The sequence below is a fragment of the Ceratotherium simum genome, chromosome 3 (genome assembly GCF_057802395.1).
Source record: "Ceratotherium simum simum isolate JZ-2026a chromosome 3, ASM5780239v1, whole genome shotgun sequence".
NCBI classification, from domain to species: Eukaryota; Metazoa; Chordata; class Mammalia; order Perissodactyla; family Rhinocerotidae; genus Ceratotherium; species Ceratotherium simum.
The window spans coordinates 81,704,809-81,722,614 of NC_141902.1; the positions used below are offsets into that span (position 1 = coordinate 81,704,809).

Sequence of the window (17,806 nt, forward strand, 5' to 3'; positions counted from 1 at the left end):
GTCATTATCTCAAATAGTGCTTCAGTGGAGTTGAGGGCACTTTTGATAATGACAGTGATGGCTGGTGCACTCTAAGCTAGACAAGAAAGGAAGGGACAGCAGGAGGGAGTGGATGGATAGCGAGACTGTGGAGAGTGGACAGAGGACTGGAAGTTGCGTGGACATGATAGAGCCGGATGTGATAGAGCAAGGGAGTCTATGAGCCGTAGAATCCAAGAAGCTGTGAGGTAGCACGGATTAAGCGATAAGGCATGGAGCGTGAAGGGGGACTGGGTGGCTGAGGGTAGAGAGGAAAATGAGCCTGTCAAAACCTGAGAGGCCAAGGTGGTAGAAGAGTCATTCGCTGGACGTTTCAGCTCCACTCTGCGTCCCTCTCAGCCCTGCGCTGTGCCCTAGACGCTGACCCTTAAGCACGGCATCAGGGGGCCCCTTGCCCTCTGGCTGGGAGGCACGAAGCCATGACTTTGGAAGGAGAGAGAGGAACAGGGTATTTGTTCCCTCAGCTCCACCCTGCAAGCTCCCTGCTGTGGGCGGCATCCCTCTACTGAGAGCCACAGCTCCCTCCCCCACCATTCATCTTTCCAGTTCCAACAAAGGTTCCCTCCCTTGCTGTGCCTGCGATGGTAAAGCATCTTGCCTTGGGGTTCTGCACTCTCCTCTTTGGATTTCCTCCATGTAAAGGATCGTTTTATCCACCTCTTTTCCTCTATTTACCCAGTAGACTGTGCCATCTCTTTCTTGACTGATAGGTGTGGCCAGTCTCATGGATACTGAAATCCTAAAAATGATGACAGGTGGAGGGTGGAGAGGAAGGTAGTGAGCCAGGTGCTAAAATCTAGTGAGGGACAGTGTCTGTAAGTTTAGGGAAAATCAAAATACCCCACATTTTTGTAGTTCACCTGTGAGCCCCTTTAAAGCCGAAAGCCCTGCCTAATTTTTTTTTTTTTTTTGTGAATTCCTAGTGTTTCAACAATATCTGGCATGTACGAAGCATTTAAAAATTAAGATAAATTGAATTGAACAGGACTGAGTTAAATTAAACTGAATTGAATTTTACTGAATAAATGAGATGCTAATCTTACACATTTTAAACATCATGGGTTCCCTTCTCCAACCCCCCATTCCTCCCAGCATATGGTTTTTAGAAGCTTCATAAACATCAAATAATAAATTAGATCAGGGATTGAGTTTCTGAAGTGAATAATGGATAATAAATGCTTATATTAGCATCTCACAGAGAAAAATGTTGAGGTTATGAAGATTTGGGGATAAATTCAGATCCCCTTAGGCTTTCAGGATGCACTTTCGTGATATTGTGAGCATTTTTGCTCTTAGAAAGCTTTGCTTCCTCTCTCCAAGGCAAAAGGCAATTCACAGAAAGTGTAGTTATTCACTTGAAAATAATTGTGATAGACACATATCCTTTACATTGCCTTAAATTATAATTTTGAGTAGAAACAAAATATGAAATCTTTTTGAATTTGAATTTGAGTTTTAATCAATCTAAAATACCGTGTGTTAAAAGTCTTTGTAACAATGTGAGTTAAATCTTTCTGGCATCACAAGGTGCCCTCCTCACTAGTGGATTGTAGAGATAAGGAACCCAGAGGAAAACACAAAGTAAACATGATTCAGTTTGCATTTGGGGTGAGGCGGGCTCTTCCTCTCTCTTCTTTCCTTTCCCTAAACACTGAACACGTGATCCTTTGACTCTATGCCTGTGGCTCCTATTATCTTTACTTACATGTAGTTGCTTTTTGGAGTGCCCATTATTTGAAAAGCATATCAAATCAGAGCTTCAGGCCAAATCAAGGAAAATGACTAATTTGGGGGTCACTAAAATCACTTAGTTTATTTGTATCCTATAATAAGAAAAGTAGTTTTAAAACAAAGGATAGTGTTAGCATTAATACAAAATTCTGGTTGTTCTAACACAGCAATAAAAGTTATTACCAGCAATCTTGATTTGGAGTAGCACCTGTCATAAAAAGTCTACAGTTAGTAACTCAGTTGGTTTTAACATATGACAAATGTGGCAACAGTCTAGAATCTACCCTGATCACCATCTCAGAAATGCATTCCACTGGTCATCAGAGGAGCAAATCTCTATGCTCTGCTGTCTCACTGCTTGGTCTAGATTAGAAGGTTCTAGTGGTATGGCTTTATCTCCTAGGCCAGCTCCCATGGATTAGTCTTAGCTCTTGGAGGCTGAATGAATCAGGGTGCTCTGGGGAGTGTGCTGGCATCAATTAGTGATGTCTGCCACCTGGGCCAGGCCAGGAGGAGTGGCAGCGTTCATGACATGGTAGAAAAAGCAAATTTGAAGTCAGAGTATCAAGGTCAGAGTCTTCTCTCCATCCTTTGAGTCTTCTCTCCATCCTTTATTAGCTGTGAGATAACTTGGGCAAGTCACCCATTCAGCAACCTCCGTTTTCTCATCTATAAAATGAGGATAATAAAAATTGTCAAGAAAATTAAAATTGGTATTAACAATGAAAAAGAATTAAAGTACAGCTTAAGTCTCAGTTGTTGTTAGTATGTTTTACCTATCTCAATCTAGTATTTCCCTCCTTTAAATTCATGGTACCTTAGTATTTCTGTCACTCTTTTGGCAATTGATTGTGGACTACCTGCCATCTCACCTTGGTGCATTATGTGACGTCATGTTTACTTCTTGTTTCTTTCTCTACTGCCCATACTTCCTAGCCCATGCCTCTCCTAGAGGAGGCCATCTGTGAGTATCTGTTTATTGGATGAATGTAAACGTTACTAATAGAATTTTTAAAACTCCAAATATTGATGAGTAGTAACTTTATCTTTTTATTTATTTATTTTATATATTTTTACTTGGAGAGTTATATTTTCTATTCTATTTGAAAGAATTATTATTTTATGTTCGTAAGATCATAGGGTTTCGCTTTTTTTTCTTAAGGAATATTAGAATAGGCCTTATTTTCAAGGAACTGAGCTGTTTTCTGTGCTCGGGCAGCTGCCATGGGCCAGTTTGCAGAGGGTGCAGGCAAATGGGCTTGGTGAATCAGGCATGGGGGAGGAGTCTGGGTTCTGTGAATGAGGCTGCTGACACGGTGGGTAGGTCTGCCTTTCTGGGCTGACCAGTGGGCAGGGGGCTGGGCTTCCCCACTTCCTCTGCACAGTGCTGGCACTTTTTAATCTTTCTCCTTCCTTCTTGAAACCCTTCCCCCTCCTCCACTGACACCACACTCATAGGAGCATACACTGTTAAATGATTGGCTTAATGATAGGCCCTGGCCACAGCATCAAGCCATCTCATCAAGCCATCTGGACTCAGCATCCGGTACTTTCTCTCGCCACTACACAGTGCTTTTAAAATCCAGCTCTCCCAAGAGTTGATTGAACTTCCACATAAATCATATTGTCCAACTTGCTAGAAAGTTCCTTGGCTTTCTGCTTATCGCTACCAGAACAGTTAGTTCCCTGTTGCTGCTGCCAAGCATGTAAACAAACCTGTTTCTTCTTTCCATGGTGACAGGCACATCTCATCGTCCTGAGCAAAAACCCCTCTCAAGAGGAGGCAGCGGTCTCTGCCCACTTTGTCGCCCACGCTGCTGTTGCTTCTGGGAGGCCTGAGCACCATGGTAAGAAGGAGCCTTCTGTGGGTGACGGGCACTGCCTGCTCCTTGCCTGTCCTGCACACGTCGTGGCCTGTAAACTAGCTGCCTTTGGGATGGTGAACAGGTGGACGGAGCTGTGACATAGGCCCTTCAGAGAGCCTTCATGGCTTTATTGATCATCTGTAGCTGTGCCACTCTGTTAGCTTCACCAAGTCCTTTGGTTTCTATCCCTGTTCTGCCTTCCTCTAATCTTTTACTTTCAAATACGGTGAATCTGCATCCAAACATAGCTATTAAGAGTTCCAGAGAATCCGTGCTGGGCTTACAGGGAAACCTGCTCTGCTGTAAAAGGCGATCTATTTTTAAAGATTGTTGTGGAGCTACTGTGGCAACAGATCTGGCCTGTTGGAATGCCAGCCTCCAGACTCTCACAGGGCTGAGCTTTCAATCAGGATGGACTTACACAGTTTCAGGATCCCAAAAGGAAGTTGCCATTTATGACTCATAGGGTTTTTCTTAGCCCACGTAATAGGTAGAGCAGCGAGCTTGGGGAGTTCTCTAATTCTGGGCTCAGAGCATACAATATGCCTCTATTGACAGAGAACACAAATTCTAGTGGCTTTTTCTTTTTTGGTCGGAATATTCAGAAACAGAGTATAACCCATAAGAAGACCTAGGGGTATATTCCAAGATGTCAGATAAAAATAATTATGTCTTATAGTAAAATAAGGTCCAATGTGCCAGCAAGCCTAAAATTGTTATCTGGAAGGCTTTGGGTTGGGGTTCAGGGAGGAGGAGTTGGGCTAAGATGAGGAGGCTGGTGATGGGAGAAGATGAAGGGGACGCCTCAATGAGCAGCCTGGCCTGCACAGATCCCTGGCCAGGCAAGGACTCCAGTCTAGGCAGGAGCTGGTAAAGGGGATACCGGTGTTTATCCATCTGTCCATCCCACCTTGCAGATCCTTTATTCTGGTCTCCTAGAGCTTTGAGTGCCTTTTCAGAGCTGGAGAAGCCTGTCTAGGGATAGAGAGAGAAGGCAGGCAACCTTTCTGATCCTCACTCCTTAGAACATTCTATACATAACAATCAACTTCAAAACCTTCAAAGAGCCAATATTTTGATGAGCTTATTGGTGCCTAAAATTCCTTTAATAGGGGAAAAGAACCTTCCATTCCACAACCATTAGTAAGACATTTAAAATGCAAATGCATGTTTGATGGAAACTCCCAGAATACCAAGAATCACAAAGGTAAATGTCTATAGGAACCAAGTAAGCAATGTGAGTGAAGCTACAGTTATTAGAAAATAGTAGTAGCAGCAAGCATAATTATAAGTGGCAGCTGTCAGCTGTAATATGAGAGAGACAAGATGGAGTGGTGAGGACTGTGGCAACCTGGAGAAGCCCATATTCTATCAAAAGTGAGCAGCTGTTACTCAGCTCCAGCCCATTTCTGTCATGTGGAAGGCAGGTTTATATTGGCAGATGTTTTTTTTCAAGAGAAGGCAAAAATTTGGATTTTTATGTGAAGTCAATTTGTAATTGATGGTAACTAACTCAAATATGTTTCAGGCTCTGAGTGAGATAAAACAAGTGTGAGGGCTGAATCTATAACTTCTGATCTGGAGAACCTGAGTGTAATGAGTGGTTGTCAGATCCTTCTTGTGTTACTCAGGGGTTCATGGGTTAAGACAACTAGAGGGTTCTGAGCATTTAAATTGGTGGGATGTGTGGAATGAGGTCTAGTCCCAAGAGAATACCAAACAGCTGGAGGAGGCTAAGGCCTAAAGACCATCTTTGCCTAGAAGGATTCCAGTTTGCCAGCATCTCAGCTCAGTGTACACATTTAGTGAATGTATGGATTGAGTGGGGACCAGCAGAAATTGTGTCCTAAAATCTTTTTTTCCTGTAGCTGCAAAGTTAGGCCACTCTGCTTTGTGTGATTTACAGAATCAGACAAGCCAATTATATATATATATATTTTAAACTTTTCCAGTTCAAGTATAGTGTTGGTGTTGCCTCCCCTGTAAATTGAGAAGGACAGTAATACCTACTCGATATAGACAAGGTCTGGGAGAATTTGATGACCTCATACAATAATAATAGCTAACATTTACATAGTGCATACTGGCATGGTTCTAACCACATTATGTTTATTAACTCAATTAATCCTCACAACAGCTCTGTGAGGTTGGTATAAATATTCCCAGTTTTCATATGGAGAAACTGAGGCACAGGGAGATTAGGTAATTTCCCTAAAGACCCATAGCCAGGGAGTGGCAGGTTTGCACCTAGGCTCTTGACCTCGGTGTTACATTAAAAGGACTGGCACTGCACATGCCCCCTTCCCTTCCTAGCCCCTCCCCACTTAGGCCAGCCAAAGAGTCTGTGGCCTTTGGGACAGACAAGGGACATAAGAAGAGCAAAGGCAACCCAGAGGGACAGGTTTGGAGTGCCAGTGGAAAGGGGCCAGTCCAGGAGCGTGCACAGGCTCTCAAATGCCCTCTGCCTTTGGTGACCTGCAGTCTGAAAGCTGAGTGGCCAGTTAGAATTTGAAATATAAGAGGAGTGTAAAGATGGCAGGATAAGAAGAAAACTTCCCCAGGAGCAGGGAGTTGAACAGGTGCAATCGGCTGTACAGATTAGGGAAGGAGGATGCTTCTACTTGAGGCCGGAGGATTGGTTGCTTGAAACATAGGCAATGGAGGTCTCAGGGACTCGGAACCATCAGGAATCATAGTAAGAATAATATTAACAACAGTGACAACAGTAGCAACAGTCGAGCGTCCCTTGTATGCAGGTGCTGGTATTCTCACAAACATGCTCATTTAATCCTTTTAACAAGCCTTTGAGGCAGGACACGACCTCCCATTTTATAAATGAGCTAACAGCCAGCTCTCCACACCAGGAAGTCCATCAGTCTGTATGCTCTCTACTCACTGCTCTACCCTAAAAGGACAAAGCCCCCGTCAGTCTGTGGGATACTGCTAGACAAGCCCTTCTCAGACTCAGCTTCTGCTAATCAGAAGACGCTTGAAATGTCTATTACCTTGATGCCATTAGGAAGAAAGTTTACTGAAGCCTTAAAGGCAGGTCAACGCTAAGTGAGGAGGTCGGCAGTGAAACTGTAGGATCGAACAGCTGCTTGTCCGGCAGCAATATGAAGCCCTGGAACAGGTGCAGAGAGGAGCACCAGCCCTCGCCCCTAGGGCCTCAAACAAACTATCGAAATGGGCATGTCAGAAACAAATAAAAGCAAGGAAAAACCCCAAACTATTCCCACTGTGTTAACCTGTTTGAAAACTGCTGCTGTCGGAATCCTTGTTCCCTTGGTGGTAAATGTGAGAAAGGCTATGGAAAATGAGCTGACTGGGCCTGCGTTTTGAGTTACAGGGTTTGTTACGGCTCTTACCCGCAAGTGCCCGAGTGTGGTGTGGGCCAAGAGGGTGCGGCCCATGTCACAGACGTGGAATCGGCTTCCCTCTGGAAGCAGGAATGAGCCAGGCCCCACTCAGCCAGGAGCTGCAGAGGGAGGGGGCAGGCGCATCCCCACCGTCTTTCAGGGTGCCTAGTTTTCATGTCATCTCTCTGTTATCTCCTCACATGGCCGGTAGCCCCACGGTGGGAATGAGGGAAACCCATCCAGGGCTGAGGTTTCTCCAGGCCTCTGCTACTTCCAGCAAGGGGAAAGGAAAGGGGGGAATTTGGAGCTCATCTTTGACAACTAAGAGGAGATGAACCTCCCCGCCAGCTCTCACCCAGGCAGGACTCTCTGACCTGGACCTCAGTCACTTCTAGTTCAGAAGTCCCAGCCAGATCCCCTGGGAACAAATCTGCATGTTCCACCAAGCGCCAAAGAAATCCACATGCATGGGGATCTCAGCTCTGCTCTCCTGTGCTTAAACCCGTCTGTGCTGAGTACAATTTTTTTTTTTTAAGAATCATTAATGAGAACAAATTTCTCACTGGGGGATTCTCCGCAGCCTGCTTGCTGAATGCCCATTGAAGGCATTGCCCTCTGACAAAACAAGCACCACTAGCCAAGAAGCCAGTTTCAGGCTCCACACTCAAGCTAACCCCTCTGCTCTGTGCCTTCCCTGCAGTCCTTTTGCAGACAAAACTGCCTTAGAAGTCACGAAGGATTGTGATTGCATAAGGACTCCCAATTCAGGCTTCTGGAATGTCACTAACCTGAGCCTGGCCAGCTTCCCGGAGCAGCCATAGACAAACTTGGTATTAACAGCTCTCCCAACCCTGCTAAGTGTTCAGGGCATTGGCCTTGTGTTTATAACTCTTCTTCTGAAGGATATTAAAATGAAATGGGCTGAAGCCAAGTACATTTCAGTATAAGTCTCTGAGAGGCAGAGCCTGCTGAGCACAGGCAGCCTTGTTTGGAAGTGGCCCCATCTGCGACCTGGGCTTCAGCAGGCTGGGGAGCTCTGAAGTGTCCAGAGACAGCAGAAAGGGCCGGGCTCTGCCGTATCAGAGCATTAGGGGCAGCGGGTAGGATGCCTGGCTATATCAACCAGACTCATGAGTGCGGGATGCATTCCCAAGATATAATTCCCTATGCACAAATGTGTATATCTCCCCAGCCCCCACTTGTCCTGGTCTCTGCCCACATTTTATGCAGTAGACATGAAGTATGTAAGTATCTGTAGCTAGGCACTGTATCTCCATGAAGCCTCCTCTTTTTAACCCTATACCATCCTCCCTTTTCTCAACTCTTCCTCCTGTGGCCTCCTTCTCAGCTTGCCCCACGCTGGGCCCTGCCCCTACCCCAGCCCATTCCCGCCTCCATGGGTTACTGATGCTCCTTGGGCCCTTTATGTCCCAGAGAGACCAGAAGTCAGACAGCCTCTGGCATACACACGTGCCCAGCTCCAGTGGTCTCCTGAGGGGTAATATGGCCACCTAGGAGCAGCCACAGTCAGGTGTCCTTCACCTTCCCGTGGCCTGTCTTAGCTGCCCCTGCTGTCTGCCTCACCCCACCTCCAACCTGAGGCCTCCAAATGGGGCTTGTGGTACAGCCCTGCTGGTGGAAATGAGTGTAAGCCACCTGGCCACACCCACTCACCTCTCTCCCTTCCTCCTCATTCTTCTCTTCTCCGTCTTCCCTCCTCCGCAGCCTTCCCAACCCCTCGAGCCCTGTGTGCTCTGAGAGACCTTTCCTCAGCTCCTACTCAGGGCCTGTTTCTTGTTACAAAATGCCCAGCCAGCCTGAGCCTGGCCTGCCTCTGAGCTCCCCAAGCAGATGTCAGCATCCATGCCTGCTCTGTGCTCTGCAGGCCAGGTGAGAAAGGGGAAGCTGTAGAGAGCAAGTGGTGGGTGAGGCCAGAGAAGAAAAGGGAAGTCTCTTACCCTGCTTCCTACCATCGTTAGTAGGATCCCCTCTCAGAAACCTCTGGAAGGCACCTTAGAGCACATCCTGTCCAGAGTACTGGGATTCAAGGAGTGTCGAGGGTCGCTCTGCAAGTTAGAGGCAAAGCAAGGCCTAGGCAGAGGCCAAGTGCTGCCTACTTAACCACACTCTGGAAGCGGAGAGCTAGTGGCGTGTGGGTGCCCTGTCCCCCACAGTCCGGGGAGCCGGGAAGCCCCAGAGGATGGGTAGGTGGGGGCTGCAGGGGTTGGCAGTTCTTGGGGCCAGCAGAGGAGTAGAAGGGGTGGCCTCTTTTTCACTCCAAGTCTATGCTGTTGGTCTCTCTTCATAGAGGGACAACCTGGGGCAGAACTAAAACCTTATCAAGCTTTGCTTACAAACTGCCTTTCCTCTTCACATCTGAGAACAAAGTCTGTGGCTTGACTCTTCTCCTGGGGAGGATGAAGTGCATGCACTCTGTGATAACCACTTTTATGGGGCTCCGGTTTTTCACTTTTGTGCTGGCAAATACTTTGTGTTCAGAACTTCTCAGAAAAGCCTATGTTATTTATACCCTGACTTGGCTTCAAAAAGGATTTTTAGGGCAGCTTATGGAAAACACATAGACTTCAACAAGAGAAGTAACTGGAGCAATAGGCCTGTGGCTGCTGGACACCTGACCACTGTATGGGTGGCCCCGAGTGAGACTCTGAGCGGTATGGGGCTAGGGATGGGATCCTTCCTGGTGGTGAGGATGTTTGAGGCAGGCAGATCCCCATGGTGACAAAGTCCCTGACCAGGCCTGTGAGCACCACGTACTGTGCCGGCACTTCCTGTATGCTCTCCTGTGTGAACCTTACCTGGCCTGCCGCCATCTTGGTTACCTCACTCTACTGATGCAAACCCCCAGAGATGGCCATGAACTTTCTGGGACCACATGGCCAGTGAGCAGCAAGTCTGCTGCTCCTGGAAGCCATGTCCAGGCCCTGTGAAGTGTTCCTCTTGAAGATGGTCTCCATTGTAGGCCACTGCGGGCCCCGTGGTAAGGAGTGAGCCTGTTTTGGACTCGGTATGTCCTCAAGCTTCCCTAGTGGCCTCCCCCAAGGCGGGTGGCCTTAGGGCAGCTGCCTGTGCAGAGCCTGTGCAGCAGCCCCCAGCAGGGTCTAAATGGGTTCAATCTGTTTGCTTGCTGGGTGATGGCACTCCTCTGGGTTAACGCTGGGCTAGGATTTGAGACTTTCTATTTTCAAATTCCCTGGGGTCCTTCATGCTTTTACAGTTAGTACAGAGTACAGACTATTTCCCAGGACTGTTACAAAAGGTAATTGTCACATTGAACACACAGGCATCCCTCTTAATGAAAGCTGTCCTCACTGTTCCAGCTCTTGCTGTAGGATGGCCTCAAGAAAACAAGCCCAGGGTTACTGGGATTTATTTTAATTAAAAGCCTTCTGGCCTCCAGTGTGTCAAACTGTAACCCTGCATTCCTCCAGCTCTTTGAATGTGGCCTTGTTTTTTTTTGCCTGTATATAAACATACAGACAGAACAGAGTCTGACAGGACCTCCAGGAGATGTTAAGCCACCCTGCCCAGCGGGCCACACTTCCTCCCTCGCTCTAACTCTCAGGCAGCCTAAACGTTCTGTTGGAGTGAAAATGGGAGATTAATGGCCTTGGAACACCTGTGCGACTGGGGCTCAGATTTACCAGCTAAGTCATGCTCCCGTGCTTTAGAAAATGACCTCATCTTCTGCCGAGGCCACCGGCATCAGGTTGCAGAGGATTCTAGAAGAGGTTTTTAAAGTTAGGGATGGCCGTGTGCGAGTGTTGAAACTGCTGGCTCTTTGTGAACCCACACTCAGCTTCAGGGCACAAGGTCCATGCCAGGAGGTGGCGTCCCACCCACCCAGCTGTGACTTCCTCTCCCTCTGGAAATCTTGTTGTCATTTGTCCCAGATGGACCTCCTGTGGGATGCCCACCTCCAGGAGAACAAACTACTTATCAGAGAGTCACTCCTTAGCTGTAGTAATAGGACAAATTTGCTCTCCCCTCAAAGACTAATCATGTGGTTCATAGTTCAGAAAGTTAATTTGGAGGTTTGAGGGCTGGGGGAAATAAGTCAGAGTCTTGCAGTAAAGGAGCTCTCCTGTATCCCAGGTAAAGAGAAAAGTGATTTCATGGGTCTGGCCCAGTGGCATAGTGGTTAAGTTCAGCGTGCTCTGCTTCAGTGGTCCGGGATCACGGGTTCAGATCCCGAGCGTGGACCTACACCACTCATCAAGCCGTGCTGTGGTGGCGTCCCACATACAAAATAGAGGAAGATGGGCAGGGATGTTAGCTCAAGGCCAAGCTTCTTCAGCAAAAAAAAAAAAGTGGTTTCAGATTTATAGACAGGGAAGGCGCTCATAGTGGATGCCCTAGACCTTCCTCTGTTCCTAAGCTCTACACTCTTCTGATATACAAGGGTCCTGATGTGTTGCCTGACATGTGGTCGACTTGTACATGACAACAGCTGTCTGTTGTCCTCCCTACCCCTATCCCCGATCCTCACCCCTCGCCCCCCTCTGACTAGAGATCTTTCAAGAACAGAAATGAGAAAAACCCAGACCTTTACAGAAGCTGAGGACTCAGAAGTGGAGGAAGGGAAGCAGCAGCTTTAAGAGGCTGACCCCAGAGGGTAGATTTCCAGGCAGCGCCTGTCTCCATTGTCCCACCACAACGCCGAGCTTTCCTTCACTTCAGTAGCCACACTGCCTTAATTTAAGTAATAAATTCCTTCCTCCCTCCCCTCCCTTCCTTCCTCCCTCACTTCCACTCTCTCTTCCAGAGATCCATATGTGCTAAAAAGCATCCTCTTTGGAAAATATGAATAGGTCTTCCTGAGTTAGAGGTTATGAGCCATTTACACACTAGTTTGAGTTAGGCCAAGCAGCTTCCTTTCTCCCAGCATCTCTGGGAGATCAGCTACACTAAGAGAAAGGAGCATGCAGTACTCAGGTCTTGGGGACCAGCCTAACGGGTGCCTTTGGGGGGCTATTGGTCAGCATGGGACCACCAGGGGAAGGAATACTAAGAGGTGGGAGAACATTACAAGAAAGGGGCTAGGAAGGTATCAAGTGTGGCTGTGTCCACCTGTGTCTAAGAGACTGGCTGCTTACCCAGGAAGGGAGGGAAACACTTCCAATCCCTTTTGGTCTCCTCCTTTACCTGAGCATGGCACCACTTCTGCCAAAGCCCAGGTCAGAAATTCAGTCCATGCCCATTCAGCCCCAGCTCCTTCCTACACCCTTTACATCTGCTGGTCTTTATAGTAAGGGCTCATCCCCAGGGGAACAAGGCTGAGACTCGGAAAGATCTTTACTCTTAAAGAAGGGCTCGGTTTCTTCCTTTGGTTAATTCCAAATGAGACAGAGAATTAAAATATAAAGAGCATGCCACTCCTGAATATCCTCATTAATTTTTAGACATGGAATGTTCATCTCTGTAATGCTTTTAGAATCAACAAAATAAATGCTACATCATCCCCATATTTGCTGTCATCAGAATATCAAAGTAGCCAAAGTTAATACTTAGTCTGAGCGTTAAATCTGTAATGTTTTCTCCCACGAGTCAGCCGTGAGTGAAGATGTCACATTTTCCATGTGATAGAATGTTCTCCTACCAAGAGAGATATTTGATTAATACTCTAGAAATCTATCTGCTGGTCTGGCTGTAGGCAGACCCCCAGTGAAAGAGAGGTGAAGGGGACTTCAGTTCAATCCACTTCTGTGGAGCTACAAACCTAACCTCAGTCAGGAGCAACCAAAGTTTTAGGAAGAATTAATAGTTACTCAACCTGAAAAACTTACCAATGTGTTCAAATCTGGGGGAAGGTTCCATGATTCCATGAATGCATTAACTTTGCTTACTCTGTCACTGGGAGAGCTGAGACATATGAAAACCAAGAAAAGTAATTTGCTGTATCCTTCTGAGACCTAGTCTTTTCTGATAAGACAGGCAGATTAATGGGCAAAAGACTGTTCCTTTAATTGTATTCTCTCGTCCAAATGCTTATTATTTACAAATAGTTCGCCACCACTAAAAGCATATTTATTCTGTTTCCATTTCAAATCTGTGAGCAGTTTTCAAAGTTGTTGTGGTGATGTTTTTCTTCAGATGTGGCTGACCAGTATTTTCAAGAGAGCATGGCTAATCTGAAGGATGCTGAAGGGGTGGGAAAAGCCAAATTTCTTTCAATTCAAGATGAATATTGCCATTTTCTACAAGTCACTGGACAACAAGAGGTAAGTGAGTTTGGACCACAGTTGACCAGTTATTTATGTGGGTGACCCAGTTCTATCCAAAGGGCTACTGCTTTACTCTGCAAGCACCCATTAGACATCTACTATGTGCAAGCCATGTGCCAGGCTCCACAGGGACACAGATAAATAAGGCCATGTGGCTACTCTCAGGCAGCTTCCAGATACTTGCTCTTGGGAAACGAAAACTGCTTATGAGAACGTAGATGTCGTGTTCACCCACAAAGGATTCCAAAGGACTAGACACCTTGAGAACCCGGTGGACAGGCCCTGCTTCTCAAAGCCCTCTGTTCTGGCTGGGATAGAGGAAAGCAGTTAGTGTGTCAGTTCCTCCCTCCTTATTTTGGATAATGCGCGGAATTTGCATATCTACCGAGAATTAGATACACAGTGCAGAAGTTACAGCTCATTCTCTTTTACCATTGAACCATACAGGCATGCTTTCCTTGGCTTACAAAAATGGAACAGGACCGAGAGTTGATATTCATTGGTAATTAAACCCTTGGGAACTTATTCTGTGCAAAGCCCAACAGCTACCAGAAAGCCACATGCTGTGGCTCGATTTATATAGATACATTTTTTTTTTTCAACTCCAACCTATCAAGGCAAATACTTGAGATGAAAAACTTTTTATTTCCTTTTCTGTTCCGTAGACTCCTTTCCAACAGCTCTCGCCTAACTCTTAATTCCCCACTCCTGTCTCAACTGATGTGAGCTTAAGAAACATAGGTTTTTAATCTGGATGTACCCATGTTCCTCAGGCCAAAGTAGGCCTACAGTAACAATAACAAATGGAGTTTCCATATTTTTCTGGATCACCCAAGCAAGCAGAGAAGGGCTTTCCAGGGGCCTCAGACTCTAGCACATCTCATGAAGTTCTATGGGGAATGCTCAGGTCAGAAGTCTGGGGGGAAATTTGCCCCCATTATGCCTCACCCCTTCCAGCTCATGCGTCATTTTTACCTCCAAAATGCACCTTGAATCCATCCATTGGTCGCCATCTCCACCTCTGCTCGTCATTGTCCCCTGCCTGAACTACTCTAACAAACTCCAGGCCCCTGGCTGCTGCTTCCACTCCAGCCCTTTCCTAATCCATTCTGAATAAGGAAGCCAGGGTGATCTTTTCAAAACGTAGGTCTGATCAGTGAACCGCATTTATAAAATACTCCAATGCCTTCTCGGTGCCCTTAAGATAAACCAGAGTCCCATTTGGCCCACAATATCTTGCACGATCTGGATTCTGCTGACATTGCCAGTCTCACTTCTGCCCCTTCTCCCGATCTGTGTTCCAGCCACACTGGCCTTTTCTAATTCCCACTTCTGGGCAGTGCCAGCTTTTGTCTCCTGCTCCTGGAAGGCTCTTCTCCATTTGTCCCCTGGTTAATGTGGATCCATCCTTCAGGACTCACCAGCCTGCCTGATTCCTCTCTCCACTTTTCATTAGATTCTCCCCATTATTATTCCTCATAGAATCCTACTTGATATAATTTGTAAGTAAAAATGTAGATGTTTACTGTTTTCCCTGAGTAGACTGAATTCCTTGAGAGCAGGGACCCTCTTGCTCGTGGAGGGAAGTGACGAGCAGATGGGTGGATGGATGCTGGGCGGTGGGCTGCCTGACTGCTCTGGCTACCGCAGGGCATCCGCCCTTACCCCCATTCCTATCTGGCTTTCTTCCCTGATGTCTGTTGTCACCGATGCTACACCTCACTGCCCTTGCCCACGTCACCCAAATCAGTGGTGTTGATCTAAAGATGCACCTTGCTCCCAGGCTGCCCTTGGAGATTTTAGAAAACCAGCCCCTGTCATTCTAGGGCTCCTGCCAGCCCTTCCAGTGCCGTTGTAAGAACAGAAAACAATACCTCTTCCTCAGGTGGATGCAGCCTGTGCCAAAGCACATTGCTTGGAGCGTGGAACATGGGCTGGATTTCGGCCCTCCTCATTCTCCTGCCGGGTGCCCCTGTGCATGGCACAGCCTGTCCGATCAAACGTGGCAGTCTTGCATTGTGCTCACCCTTGGTTGCAGAGCTCTTGCTGTAGGTTCTAGCAGAAGTCAGCCAACAAAGGCTGGGCCTCATGACAGTCCCAAGCACAAGCACAGACCTGTGCTCAGACCACCCTAGAGGTGGTCCACAGCCTACGCATGGGCTAGAATCCTGCGCCAACAGGAAGGTGATTTTTGGAGAGGAAAATGCCTTTTAAGGTCAAATGTAAGTGAAGGTCTCTGCCACAGGTTAAGATACCCTGTGTGGGTTTATCTTCTAGTTATACTTTTCTCCTGCTCAAGAGCCTTCTCTGACTTCTTAACCCCATCAGAAAATCCAAATTTCTCAGCCTGGCACAAAGGCCCTCCACCCCCAGCCCAGCCTGTGACTCCTGCCTCAGCTCGCTCTGCGCCCCTCCCTGCTTTCTCTGCTGCACTCAGATTAGTCTGCTCACGGGCTGCGAACATGCTGTGCTTCTCCTACCTCACGCCTATGTTCCCAGTTTCCTATGCCCTCTTCTCAGCCCACCTAAGTCCTGTTGATTCTTCCCTCCTCTCTATTAAGCTTTTCCAACTCTCAGAGGCTGGCACAGTCTGTTTCCTCTAAACCCCTGTGGCATCTCTTCCATTGCCATCTCGACCTTCCATTCAAGTTCATGAACATCCATCTCTAGTTTCCCCATTCAGGCTGTAAGGAACATTGAAAACTTCATTTAGGAAAGGAGTCTGGCTCTTCTTTCCATCATTGGCACCTCAAAGCCTGACAACCAATTCCCACGGTTGTCAATGAAAAGCTGCCAACCCCAACACTTGCACCAAGCTAAGTCCTTGCTCACAGATGCAGGGAGGAGACGTGGTACACTGGGCATGACGATGGGCTTTAACATCAGGCAAGTCCCTCATATACCGAGGTGGGTCACACACACAATTTACACAATTTCTCTGCCCCTACAGTGGTCCTCTTTCCACCCAGGAAATTATTTCTGCCTCATCAGCATGTTTACTGTGGTTCCCCCACCCCACCCCCAGCACCTAACCCATATTATTGCCAATAAAAGGAGTAAAGCCCTTGCTAGCTCCTTCTGTCTGTGGAGTGCTTATCAGGATGCCTTCAGGGCTGGGTGGTGGGGAAGCCTCCTTCACTGGTTCCTGCATTATTTAGCCATAAATTCAGTGTTTGTGTTCTGCAACTGTAATCATGCTTTCATATAGAAGATTGTGGAAGAATTTCAGGAGAAATGTGGGCGATCAACATACAGGGTTTTCCCTCTGTCTATCTTGGTGTCTGACTGAAGAGATTAATATAAGAAGACATTGGTTTCTAATGAACTCATGTTTTTTATTCCATGTTATAAATTCCGTGGTATAAATAAATCAGATAAACCAAACAATATGTCAAATATATTTAATTTTTTATCATGTTGGAATGTTTGCTTTTGATTTCCTAAACTATTTCCTATGAGAAATAGAAAACCATGGAGTATGTTCTGGATATTCTGTAAGTAGATAAATAGCCAGGAAACTCTATGGTTTTCACTTTTTTTGTTCCCCTTGCCTTGTTTGTTTATTGAGGTCATAATAGTTTATAACATTGTGAAATTTCAGTTGTACATTATTATTTGTCAGTCACCATATAAATGTGCCCCTTCACGCCTTGTGCCCATCCCCCAAACCCCTTACCCTCTGGTAACCACTAAACTGTTTTCTTTGTCCATGTGTTAGTTTATCTTCCACGTATGAGTGAAATCATGCTGTGCTTGTCTTTCTCTGTCTGCCTTATTTTGCTTAACATAATACCCTCAAGGTCCATCCATGTTGTTGAGAATGGGACAATTTTGTCTTTTTTTATGGCTGAGTAGTGTTCCATTTTGTATATATATCACATCTTTTTTTTTATATATATAATTTTATTTATTTATTTTTCCCCCAAAGCCCCAGCAGATAGTTGTATGTCATAGTTGCACATCCTTCTAGTTGCTGTATGTGGGATGCAGCCTCAGCATGGCCGGAGAAGCAGTGCGTCAGTGCGCACCTGGGATCCGAACCCAGGCCACCAGCAGCGGAGTGTGCGCACTTAACCACTAAGCCATGGGGCCGGCCCTACCACATCTTCTTTATCCAATCATCAGTCATTGGGCACTTGGGTTGCTTCCACTTATTGGCTACAGTGAATAATGCTGCGATGAACACAGGGGTGCATAAGTCGCTTTGAATTGTTGATTTCAAATTCTTTGGATAAATACCCAGTAGTGGGATAGCTGGGTCGTATGGTATTTCTGTTTTCAATTTTTTGAGAAATCTCCATACTGTTTTCCATAGTGGCTGCGCCAGTTTGCATTCCCACCAACAGTATAGGAGTGTTCCGTTTTCTCCACATCCTCTCCAACATTTGTTATTTTTTGTCTTGGTGATTATAGCCATTCTAACAGGTATAAGGTAATATCATAGTGTAGTTTTGGTTTACATTTCCCTGATGATTAGTGATATTGAACATCTTTTCATGTGCCTATTGGCCATCTGTCTATCTTCTTTGGAAAAATGTCTGTTCATATCCTCTGCCTATTTTTTGATTGG

General features: G+C 46.4%; 1 protein-coding gene across 6 annotated transcripts in view; it reads left to right on the forward strand.

The window, feature by feature from the left end:
• Window positions 1-17,806, forward strand: part of TTC23 (tetratricopeptide repeat domain 23) — a 95,397-nt gene that overhangs the window by 54,539 nt on the left and 23,052 nt on the right. For all 6 annotated transcript variants that reach the window (XM_087428880.1, XM_087428876.1, XM_087428878.1 and 3 more), the window contains 2 exons: window positions 3,512-3,617; window positions 13,106-13,233. In XM_087428880.1, coding sequence (XP_087285006.1) covers window positions 3,512-3,617; window positions 13,106-13,233 — 234 coding nt within the window. The remainder of the gene's footprint in view (window positions 1-3,511; window positions 3,618-13,105; window positions 13,234-17,806) is intronic.